The sequence below is a fragment of the Marmota flaviventris genome, chromosome 9 (assembly GCF_047511675.1).
Source record: "Marmota flaviventris isolate mMarFla1 chromosome 9, mMarFla1.hap1, whole genome shotgun sequence".
NCBI classification, from domain to species: Eukaryota; Metazoa; Chordata; class Mammalia; order Rodentia; family Sciuridae; genus Marmota; species Marmota flaviventris.
In genome coordinates this window covers 105,724,843-105,737,815 of record NC_092506.1, presented here as the reverse complement: position 1 = coordinate 105,737,815, position 12,973 = coordinate 105,724,843, and the positions used below count along the sequence as shown (strand labels likewise).

Here is a 12,973-nt window from a genome sequence, read left to right as displayed (position 1 = left end):
CGCTCCCTAAAGACAGCTCTGTGCCTGGACTCTCAGTACACTCCCTCGACTTTGGTATAGCTCAAGATGCTGTCTTCACCAGAGGGACTCACAAGCCTGACAAATTCACACTGTCCACTTTACAGATGAGGAAACAAAGGGACAGTGACCTTGGAGTCACTCTTAGCATTCCACTAGATAAAAAAAAAAAAAATACTGATAATACACACACACACACACACACACACACACACACACGCGCACCTTTTCCTTCCTCTTTAACATATTCTTACTGACTTAGTCACTCCTGACTGATCCTTGGCAGGGGCACCCTATCTGCCATGTGTCTCTCCCTCCAGGTGAACCACTTTGTCAGTCAGTGATGACATGATGACATGTGTTCTTCTAGGAGTGCTCCCTAATAAAAGAAGCCCAAAAATAATAATAATAATAATAATAATCTGTCATGAGCAGGATCACCCCTCCATTTACCAATGGGTAAGAATAAGAAGGAAACCCCAGCACCAGAGAGAACCTTAGAGATCATTGAAACCAACTGCTACTGACAAGGTTCAGCTCAGAGAAAGATTTGGAGGTGGTATTCCAGATGCCTTAAAATGTGGGCCCCATGCAGGGCACACAGATACACAGATAAGCCAAGGCTTCCCCAGGAGTCCAAAGCCATTTCTAGGGGCCCTTAAGGATTCCAGACCACCCACTTTCTCTCCTGTTTGGCTCTGCAGCTTCACTATAAATAGCTTCTTATTTCATTCATTCAATAAATATTTATTGAGCACTTACTATAAACCAGATGCTATGCTAGATGCCTGGAAAACAGCCGAATTCTAAATCCTGCCTCATGGCCCTTAAATTAGTCGAAGAAACAAGCATTAAACAAGAAATTTCAATGAATATGATTAAACTCCAGTTGTTAAGCAAGAGACCTGACTGTTGCAGAGGAGTGACAATGCAAGGGGGAGAGGACCTCTGGGTGATGTTATCACATAAGGGTGACAGGGAGGAGGTAGAGGTAGAGAAGGTGGGGCAGAGAAGAGTGACCCACACCTAGGGGAGAGCCAGAGCTGGGCTGGGAAGGACCTGGAACTTGCTGCATTTTGAAAGTTACAAGACCACTGCAGCAAGGAGAGCCCAGGAAGAGGGAGGGTTACAGGAGTCCTCTGGGTTTGTTGTTGCTGTTGTTGTTTTGGTACCTGGGATTTAACTGGGGCACTCCACCACTGAGCCACATCCCCAGCCCTATTTGTAGTTTATTTAGAGACAGGGTCTCACTGAATTGCTTAGCACCTCACCATTGCTGAGGCTGGCTTTGAACTCTCCATCCTCCTGCCTCAGCCTCCAGAGCCGCTGGGTCCTCTGGGTTTTAAAAGGGAAAAAAGGGAGTGCACAGTGAAAAAGCCATGGATCCTGCCTGAGAGCAAAAATTTCACTAGATCATGTGTGAGGGGCAAATGCGTCAGTGGCTCGGTTTGAGTCTTGATCTAAGTCTTGGTTTTTAGAATTTACCAGCTGTCTAACTTGGGGCAAATCACTTCTCTTTCTGAACTATAAGAAACTCGTCTGTAAAATGAGATGACTAATAATTCTTCCCAAGTTTGCAAGACTGTTGTAAAAGAAGCAAATGAGATGTAAACCATGAATGTATTTTCATAAACTTCAAAGTCCATAAATATCATTTCAAGTCCAAATGGCTCTCCACTGAAATAAGCCGTTCTTCATAAAATGGCTCCACATTTAAGAAAAAAAAATCAACATTCACAGCACCAGGGTCAGAACATGGAGACCTAAGAGCACGCAGTGACATACGGAAAATGACAAAACACCACATGCTTGAGTCAAGCTCAGACCTTGTGGCCAACTAACACTTTGGGGAAATCTTCCACAACAGGGCTCAGAAACCTGGAGGGAGCCCTATCTCCATCCAAGTCCTGAGGGCACAGCACCCAGATGACTCCGTTTTCCAGATTTCCCTCACCAAAGGGAAAGCAATTAAACATGACATCCCAGAGCCAAAGACATGAGACCTGCCCAAGGCTCCTTTCCCACACTGGGAGAGAAGCTCTAAACAAGACTAACGGAGAAGGACCAGCATGTTAACCCCCAAAACATGGCCAATTTCTCAGTACCAGAGGTGGCCTCTGAGCTAGCAGGAGGGCTCAGCAACTGGAAGCACTGGCAGAGCACTCCTCAGCTTGCTGAACTCTCTAGCTTGGTTCTGATAGCTCTTTCACCTCTCCCCAGCTTCCCACATCCACTCCTAATGCTTCTCCTCCAGTTACTCCAGGCCTGGTTTCTGCAATCAACTGCGTGTCGCCGTCGCCACCACTACTACCCCTGCTCGCCCAGCACACCTTGCCAAAGGCAGCAAATCCCTGTGCACAGTGAACTGCAAGACTGTTTTTAACTACTCAAGAGAATTTGGGGGGAAATACACACAGGTGAGGTAAGTCACAGGTACAGAGTCTCATGTTATGCAATTAATTGAGCACAGGTTTTTGTTTTTGTTTTTGTTTTGTACCAAGGATTGAACCCAGGGGCACCTAACCACTGAGCCACATCCCCAGCCCTTTTTATTTTTTATTTTGAGACAGGGTCTCCACTAAGTTGCTTAGCCTACTGAGTCTTTGGGATTACAGGTGTGCACCACTGCACTGGCTGAACACAGGGTAAAAATATTCAAGTGCTTGAGAAAACTCCCAGCTTCCCCAGGCCTTCACCCAACTCTATTGTCCCTGCCTTTAGTGGTTCCTCTGCAGAGCCCCTGGGGCAGCACAACTGGTGAGCTACAGCCTTTCTTCTCAGTTCCCAGGGCAGGCCTACAAGGTGCTGCCTCTTAAGCATCCTCTGAGGATGAGAGAAATGAGGTCCTTGGCTATCTGTGCCCCTCACTCCGCAGCTTGACACCTCACAGGCACCCACTTGAGTCTCCCCAGTGACTGTCCCTGAACTAGCCTCTCTCCCCAGGTGGCTTTTATTACCTCCCCCCAGGACCTATGAAATCAGCTCATGCGCTTCCGAAAACAAAGGTTCCCAAGAGTTAAAGATCTGGACCCTACCCCTCAGCTCACTTGCCCATCAAAGTAGGATGCTCTTCATCTCAGTCCCCCATCATATTAAAATCCCTACTGAGGACCCAGTCATTGGTTCACACACACATCTATTCCACCTCAGTATCACCCTGGCCATCTTCCCCAGGCCTCTCTCCAATCCACAATTATTGGGGAAAAAAATCTTCACTCACCAGGCTAGCCTTCCTTTCTACATAATCGAAGCTCTTTCAATTACCTTCATCAGGGGAAAAACAAAAGGGGGGTGGGTAATAAGCAGTACCTTGGCCCCTACACGACACAAAACGCATTTGATATACGTACATCTTTTTATTGCCCTTGTCTGCCACTCAGATTTGGGATATGATCACATCAGCCTGCCTCTCTGAGCATTCTTAGCTGTGTTTTTAATCTAATTCAGGGGACTGGAGATAAATCATCATGAAGGGTCCCGATTTTCCAAGCCAAGAGCCTGCAGCAGCAGCAACAGCAATGGCATGCTAAGTTAAAGGGCCAGCCAGCGAGGAGGGGGGGAGGTTTACATGCAATGATGAAGACCACACGCCTCCATTGTTTGTCTTTGTGCCAGCCTGAAAGGTTGAAGGGATGAAAGACAGACCCAGCTACAGTGAGGTAAGTCAACAAGAGCGCAGGAAGTGGAGGCCAGGGGCGGGGAGATGGCCCTGCTGTTAAGGCACTGTTTACATCTTTCACTGCTACACAGAATGCACGGGATCTGCACGGCACCTCAGCACAGCCCCGACAGGAGTGGGCTGTCTGCACAAGGCCAAATCACAAGCGAAGGCACAAGAGATTTGGTTGGCCCTTGTGAAAAGTCACCCCTTGAGGCCTAAGTGACTGATTCAAGGAAACAACTGTGCAGCATCCCCCAAAGATGACCACTGTGCCCACCTGCCCTCCAAGGTCCCCTGACACATCCCTACATCTCCTAACACCATCTCCTAACACTCAATGGGCTAGTCAGCAGCCTCCAAATCCCTGGGTTTCGATGAAGCCTTCAGCACTTGCTCCCACTCCCCCTGTTTGTGATGCTCAGAAACGCAGGCCTGAGCTCTAACCTCTCTTGGGTGAAGCAAAGGTCGCCTACAGCAGGGGAAAGGAGCCCCCCTTGCAACCCATCAGAACCACAGTATCTATCCAGCAGCCAGCTGAGAGCCACATGCAGCTATTGCACAACTTTAAATTCATTAAAATTAAAGAAAATTCTTCAGTCACACTAACCACATTTCAAGTGCTCAATGGCCACCTATGGCTGTCCAGTGGACATACTGAACACACAGCTACTGAACATCATCACTGCAGAAACATCTATCAAATGGCGCTCTATTGAGGATCTGTCATAAGGCCAGAAAAGTAGGATCATCTGGCTCCTAACTAGTATCAGTAACATGGGCACTGCTGTCACCATTATAATTAGCCATCACCCGGGGCTGGAGGTGCAGCTCAGTGATACAGCAAGTGCTCAGCATGCACAGGCCATGGGTTCAATCCATAGCACAAAGATACAGATACAGATTTTATATGTATGTAATTATATGATTATTTTATATGTATATAATAGGTTCTATATGCACATAATTGTATACATAGTATACAATTACTTAATAAATAACACGATTTTATAATTTTTTTGTAATTCACTACTTGATCCCTAATGCCCAAAGATTCAGGTCCCTAGAACCCAAAGGCATAGATTTTATATGTATATAATTATAAGCATATAATAACATACATATGTACGTGTATATATATATATATATATATATATATATATATATATACACACACACACACACAAATAACCAGTAGATAACATGATTTTGTATTTGCTTTTTAATTCATTATTCTGGTTGTGATTGCTATGAAGTCCTATTTTCATGACACCCACCCCGATATGCATAAAGCATTCCTCGTTTTTAATTTAAAAACTAAGCATCACATAGTAACATAGGATGAAACCCAAATCTTAATCATGACCAGCAGCCCACCCTGCCTTTTCCGGTTTTTAGCATCATCAGCCACTTTGATGGGAGCAGACCGGCCAGGCTACTTCTTCGAAGGCCCAAGGTTCACAGGTCGATAAGCCAATAAATTAGGTCGAAATTAACTGTGGCTCATTTTAAACGGAGGGAAATTGATTTTTGCATGTACGTGGCTGGACTGAATATGCCATTCAGTAGATTCTGGCATACCTAGAGAATGAACAGGAAGAGCCCATTCTCATTAACAAAGAGAATATCTCCTCCCTCTAGCCCAGATCACTGGAGGGGAGGATGCTAATCCCCAAATATTCAGTCCAAAAGATAGTGAGCTCTCCTTGACTTTCCATAACATTTATTTAAATCTAAATAAATGAAGAAAAGGTCATCACAATACCCCAGTTTTAATACATTTCGATGTATTATCTACATCTGAATTATTGTTGAATATTTTAAACTCTAAATTGGCTTTCCCTAAACACACTATGCCACCATTTCCTATATTGGCAGCTTGAAGGATGCAAACTCATTTAATATTCACCTATGCAAAATTTAATTAAGAGTATAAACTGATGCTTTTTTTAAAAAGAGTACATAGCAAAAGCGAATAAATTATTTTGGGGATTACCTGCTCTCAAGATTATTAGAATGCCCCTGTGTCCCTCTGTTACAATGGACAGGACAGGGCTGGCTCCATCTATCTCTGCCCTGGGATTAAACAATGACACTACAAAGATGGCTGAGATCTCTAACAGACTAAACTCTGAGGGTAAAATATTCCTACAACATCTATCCTTTGCTTTGGGATATTCATTGCTGCTAGGATCTGCCTCATGGATCCCAGGTCTCAAAGCAATTTATTAAGCATACTATTAACTTCATTTTACAGAATATAATGAAAACATTCTAGAAAAGAACGCAAGTTAAGAGCAAGATCTGTGATCTCTACATTCTGATATTCTCACAAACCTGGGCCCTACATTCTACAGAGCTGCTTGCCAACATTTCTCCAAGTTAGGAGAAGACTCCAGAATGATGCTCTCCTGGCCCACAGGAACCCTCTAAGGGAAATGGAAAGACACTTTCTTTCACCTGGCTTGGAGAAGAACCAACCATCTGTTTTATGCTATGAGTCTTCAGGTAACACCCAGACTATTCACAGTCATAATGTCAAAACATATTTTACAACTAAAGTTAATCTCGTTACACATGATGCCAGGATTACAGGTCACAGAAAGCCACTGGTAATTCAAGTTTGTAATTTTACATGCATCTGTATTATATATCCATAGAATAACTCTAGAAGGTTATACAAAAACCTGATGACATTGGTTGCCAACTGAGAAGGGGCCTGAGATAAATGAGGGCAGGAAATTTACTTGTCACTACATACTCCTTAGCACAAATTGGTTTTGTAAACACACATTACCTGCTGAAGGTTAAATAAACAAGTTGGATGATTTTTTTTATTTTATCTCTTCTTTTTTTCAATCTCACTCCTGTCCTGGCCCACTTTCACCCTTCAAAGCCTCGTCCACCATCCAACCCCCATGGCAGGCAAACTCCAAATAAACTAAAACAGTGGCCAGAGACTGCATAGAATTCAATAAGAGATGCCAAGTGCCACCAGGAAGTTTTTCAAGGTCACATCCCTTACTGAGCCAACCCAAGACGCCAAGCAAGTCTTCTACGAGGTAGAAGCCAACTCAAAACAGCAAATGCTTTGCCTTCTCATCTTCATTTGGAAATACACAGGTCAAACATCCTGACTTCAGAATCAACTAGCCAATTCTTTCCAGAGTCAGTGTGTCATGCAAGAATCTACTCAAAAGAGATCTAAAGCCAAGCAGTGCACCACTCCCAAAGGACATCCTTTGTCCCAGGGCCTTGTGCTGTAACAGACACTTTATTTTCAGTCTCAAATCAGGACACTGAATATGTCCTGTCCTGTAAAATACAGAAACTATGAAGTGATAGCTCGTTGGAAGCAAAATAAACCTGTAAATCCTGTTAGGCTTTGTGCTTCATTCCAAAGGATTTTTCCCAAAAAACAATGCCATTAACACAAACCAATGACAGTCCTCCCAGACAGCACAGGAAAATCAGGGCTCCACGACCCCAGGGCCATGCCATTTACTTCCTCACCATGGGCTGAGCCAATGCACTTTGACTATCTATTTGTGGGTTCACAACGGTCCTCCTTACAAATACCTTTTATATGACTTGAATGTGTGCCCCACCCTCCAGGTCTCTCTTCTTCCAGGTGTGCAATTGGTCCACAGATATTCCCACAGCTGGAGAAACATGGAAAAGCTAACTCTATGCCCTTATGGAGCACACAGAGGGATGGGACACTTAGGTAATTACAACACGAGACTCCCATTGGAGCCTGGAAGTAACCAGAGGAATTCCTTGGATATTTTAGAATGAAACAGGTGTTTTCCAGGCAAGGACAAGAGTGGGGAAGACCTTTCAGGGAGAGGACAAAGCAAGCATAATGGCACAGAAGCATGGGATGGGAGGAAATCAATGTGTCAAGAAGGTTGGAATCCCTTCTTGAACTTGGCCTTTTAACAAAAGGCTTATCTTCTAAACTTTTGAACTTGGGCAGAGAAGTCCTAATACTTGATAGCACATTGGTTTTGATTATTACAAACATGCCTCTAAGTAATGGCATCAGAAACCAGTCTCCCACATGAGAGAATCCAAGGAGAAATATGCACAAAATAACAAAGCTAAATTTACTCCATTGATGAGGGGGGGGGGGGCGGAAACCAACATCAATGCCAACACAGGCTCTTCCTCAGACACATATATTCTCCTGAAAAAGCCTTCCATTCTCTTCTCCCTGAAGCTGGTGGGTGGCCTTCCCATTACCTCTCAGCCTTCTTCTTTGAGTAGCTTCTGCCTGCAGCTCTTGGTGTTCCCTTAGCCTCACCAAGATCAGAAGACAAGGAGCTGCACAGCATCTGACCCCATCCACCCCTTAACATTCTGAGCCCTGACCACTAATGTGTCACAATGGAGGTAGGGCTGATTTAGTGTGTCCATGTATACTTGTTCACTTCCCGGACATTTACCTGCCATATCTGCATCTGCTTTATCTCCTCCTTAAACTAAGTTTAAGTTTGTAAAGTTTCCTGCAGGTTACAGTGGTGCACGCCTATAATCCTAGCAGCTCGGGAGGTTGAGGCAGGAAGATTGTGAGTTCAAAGCCAGCCTCAGCAAAAGCAAGGTGCTAAGCAGCTCAGTAAGACCCTGTCTCTAAATAAAATACAAAATAGGGCTGGGGATGTGGCTCAGGGGTCAAGTGCCCCCGAGTTCAATGCCCGGTAACCAAAAAAAAACACTTTAAGTTTCCAGAAAACAAGGATAAAATTGTACTCATCTCATCTGTACCCTCACAGAACCAAACTCCAAGCAACACTAACAGAAAATACTTCAGTTGCTTAGGTTTAAAACTTGAAGGGGGATTATAAAGTGGAACTTGGCATGAGGCCAGAGGAGGATGACCATATGATTTATAGTCGCATCCTGACACTTTTGAGTGAAAGGGATATTATTCATAACTGTGTCTGTCCCAGGAAAAAGAGGCAAATATTCCCCCTTGCTAGAAAGGCCATTACAAATAAATGTGAATCTGGAGGTCCCAAAAGAGCCCTAAACCCCTTTAGTCACTGATTCCAATCTTGCAGTCTGAAAGGTCCACACAGATATGACTTGTGGCAGAAAGCCCATACCAGGAAGTTCTTCCTTCTATCTGACTCACATCACTAAAGAGTAAAGTCAATGCCATTTTTCATGAACCTCAAGGTGACAGAGAATAAGGGCACAGGAAGGCAGCAACAGAACAGGAAAAACACTGTCTTGGGTTTTCACTCTTTGGTGTGAATTCCTCAATGAGCTCCACTGATAGCTCTGCATCCTTCAGCTGAACTAAACCCAGTCCAGCCGGCCCAGAAACACAAAAGCCAAGAGTTTTGGAGTTACTCCCAGTGAAAACAGAGTTCATCTCTAACCTGTCTCAAATCCCCAGGAGACTCACAAACCAAACCCAGAGAAGAAATGGTACCTGCCATTTTTGAAACCAGAAAGCTCCTCCTTCAACCAAAACTACGTCTTAAGGAGAATGGAGCTCTGGAAGGGACCGTCCACCATCCCTCCCACTCTAAGCCCCTAGAACTGGGCCAGTTGGGAAGACTCAGTGAAAAAGGGAGTGTCTATCCCTACCCACTACCCCCCCACACACACACACACACAACACACTCACACTCACTCACCAGCCCCAAGCTCCCTGTGGAAAGCAAGGACCTTGCTGACATCTTTCCAACAATACAAAATACAAGTTTCAGATGGGGGTGAGAAGAGGGACAAGGATCTGCGCCCAAGAGGAATGGAGCAGATGGGCTCCAACAGACCCCTGACACACACTCCTCCTGCCCGGGAGCTGATGGCGAAAATTAAATGCTTCTGCCCACTCACCACCACTCTCTCCCTTTAGAACCACATACATCTGATTTTAGAAAGGAATTATTTAAGAAGCCCTGTATAAAGACAGGTTGACTCCCAGCACCCAAAGATCAGTGAAACTGCAGACAAAAACAAAAAAGAGCAAGCAACCCTTCCTAGAATGACCTTGGACTAGTCACTTCATCTTCTGGCACTTGGGTTTCTTCACCAAGAAATAGACACAATAGGGTGACATGGTTTATAAGGTTCTTCCTGGCTCCAAGGGTTGAACGTTTAACTCTACATATTTCCTGAAGGAGGAACTGGCTTTGGCAAAATAAGTGAAGAAAGACAGAACTCAGGCTAATCTTTTAATTTCCACTTTAAAAGGGAACAGTTTGACTCAGAACGTTTATCACCTCCATGGGTCCCACCTTTTCTCCCCCACCGACCTTCACTGCAGAACTGGGAGTCTCATGAGGCAATAACATGGGCAAATTAATCTTGCCAGTGCTGATACTAACCTACAAACTTGGTTTGCATTTCCTAGCCATAAGTCTGGCCACAAAAGTGAAATTCATGTTACTTATGATCTAATAAACCCATTGCCTGGATAGAAATATATCACTTACTGAATAATAATGTCCACCAAATGTCTTGCAGTCTTTTCAAATTCCCAAGTGCCATGAGGAATATTCCTGACCAAAATAAAGTCATTATCTTGAAACAGGGGATGGATTGAACCTCACACCCCCATAAAAATAAACAAAAAATTCAGCCATTGCATGCGTGCACACATGTGTGCATACACACGCACACACACCCTCTTCTTTGACTGAAGGACAGGGGCTGAGATTTCAGTTTTCCCCACCTTCACTGGGGTTCAGGATGGTTAAGTGTGGAAACCCCCTCCGCCCGCCCCTGTGTTAAGTGCACTGCAACTGCAGGGTACTCGCCTTCAACTGAGAATACACTAAAGAAAGCCCGTTTTTTATCCAGATGTGAAAAAGAAGCTGCACCCCTCCTGTACCTGCCGGAAACTAAACCGGTCTACACATACCCTGGGGAAATGTGCACTGCACCCCAAGAGAGTTACCTGGAATACGTTTGCTAAAATCGACGGGAAGAAGGAAAGATCAATGCGATTCAACGGCTGACGGTTATACTCATATGAGGGGGGAAAAAAACAAATGCAAGCCGGGAAGTCCCCAGTAGTGCCTGCACCTGGGAGGCGACTGCAAAGGATGGATGCGGGGGTGAGGAAGTGCAGAGAGAGGAAAGAGCTGGAAGGAAGAGGGCTGCAAAACTGCTCACCTGTCCGTACACCTTGATGGGCTCAGGCTGCAGGGCAGCGCTCCGTCGCGTCCGGAGCGGCTTCTCGCCCGCGGGGCTCGCTCCCCTGGCATCCCCGCGCGCCCACAGCCGCAGCTCGCGCGGGTCGCCCTGCACCACGCGGAAACCCCGGTCCTGGGGCAAGGGCGCGCGGCCACCTTGCAGTCTCTGCGTCCAGACCTCGCAGAGAGCCCCGGGCGGCAGCAACGCGACCAGGGTGAATAGGAAGGGGAGTCGCGACTCCCTCCTGCTGCTCCGTGTCGCCATGTTCGGGCGAACGCTACTGCAGGTGGCGCCGCCGCCAGGAGAGAATGTGCAGCGCGAGGCCGGGACAGCGGCTGGGCCGGGGCCGGGGCCGCGCGCGCCGCTCCCGGGGCTCCAGGCCGCCCGCGCCGCTCCGGGCCACCCCGCTGCGCCCGCCGCCGCCGCCGCCGCCGGGTCCCGCTCGGCTCGGCGCCGCGCCGTCACGTGTGCTCTCGCAGCGCGTCCCCTTCGCGCACTTTCTCGGCTCTGCGGCCTCGGCTGCGACTCCGGCCCCTCCCCCGCAAGGATGGGGAAGTCAAGGCAGCAAGCGCCGCGAGCGTGCGTCGGGTTCTAGGCGCGCACACCTCGTCGTTCTCCTTGCGTGAATTAAGAGTTTGTGCGGGGCTCCCACATTTGCTCTGCTGGAGTTAGTTGCCTCCGCTACTGGGTCGCATCCAGGACGTCTTAAACTGGCTAGTTTCCTCTCCAGATTGCGTAGTCCCCTTTTCCTTTGCACGACCACTTTCCCCGCTCCTGGCCTCATGCCTACCTCCAAGGGAGGGCTGAAAGCCAGAGAATTACCTCTGGGAACACCACCGACAATTAAGAATCTGGATGAACCCGCCCCATTGTGAAATTCATATAGTTTGAACTACTCATGGCACCGAAACGTATCAAATGTGGCCGTAGCCAAAAACTACCCTCGATCAAGCCAAACTGCCCCTGCTTCTAGCATAGTAAACGTACACCCCTGGCAGAGGCAGTAAAAACAAGAGCACATCTAACAAGTAACTCCACCACACCTGGACAATTGCACGGTTATACAATATGTCCTTGCACGCATGAATACCTATGCATGGCTCAGGACCTCAGCACAGTGGCTTACTGTGATCCTTCCAAGGTGACCAAGCACTGAGCCATTCCACCCCAGCAGTAAAATGCATATTTACCAGTCCCAAGCCCAAAGCCAACACTGCTGCCAGTCCCAACTCTCAGACTGTGGTCAGTAGCAGGAGGAAACAGACGCCTAAACAGAAGGAGAAATACAATTTAAATAAAATCTAAATTCAACTAGAAGAGCCAGACTCTCTGAACCAGAGGAGATAAAAGTCCTGTGCTTGGAGCTGCTGAGGTACATTTTTTTTTCTATTTGCTTGTTTAGTTGTTTTGTTTTGCAGGTTGGTGGGAGCAGCTATGGTTTATGTACTACAGCCTCCTCTGTTTCTCCCTGCTGTGGACTTATATCCTGGTTATTGGTCCGAGCCCAAAGAAAGCACTGCTGAAGGCAAGACTGTTTCTATAGTTGCTTAAAAACATTGGTTTAGAGGAAGGAATGGCCAGTACAATTCTCCAAAAAATATTCCTTCTTCTCAACATGCCACAGTAGCAAGATTTTGTCCCCTGTCCATGAGTTTTTTCCAGTTATCTTAGCAGAGAGCCCCCTTCCCATACCCAACAGTACCCACTAACAACTTGTGAAAAGACAGTGTTATGGTTTGAATATGGTTTGCCTGTGCACACCAGAAACCATGTTGGATTCGATTGCCATTGTGGTGATATTGGGAGGTGATCTGGTGATTAAGGGGTGTCATGAGACACAACTAAACCATTCAGGGTCACTCCAGGTGAACTGGGCTGGCATGAAATAATCACACAGAGAGAGATACCTTTTACTTTGGGTTCTGTGATGGCTCCTCTGACCCAGCTCCCACAAAGGAGGCAAGGCAGGCAAGAAAGACAAAGAGCACACCTCGAACCCAGGTTTATTGGGGAGGAGCCATTCAAATAAGGCAAGGGGTAGGATTACAAAGGAACAGATGAGTGTAACTCAACCCCACCAGGTAACGCCTACTCCTGGAGCCACACCTCATTCATTATCCAGTGGAGGTAAAGCCCAAGTAACTG

At 46.4% G+C, this 12,973-nt stretch overlaps 1 protein-coding gene across 1 annotated transcript in view; it reads right to left on the bottom strand.

The window, feature by feature from the left end:
- The window catches only part of Sorl1 (sortilin related receptor 1), a 163,049-nt gene extending 151,929 nt beyond the window's left edge, over positions 1 to 11,120 (bottom strand). Inside the window, exon 1 of the mRNA XM_027930487.3 lies at positions 10,808 to 11,120. Coding sequence (XP_027786288.3) covers positions 10,808 to 11,092 — 285 coding nt within the window. The 5' untranslated portion in view covers positions 11,093 to 11,120. The remainder of the gene's footprint in view (positions 1 to 10,807) is intronic.
- Positions 11,121 to 12,973: the final 1,853 nt, after the last annotated feature.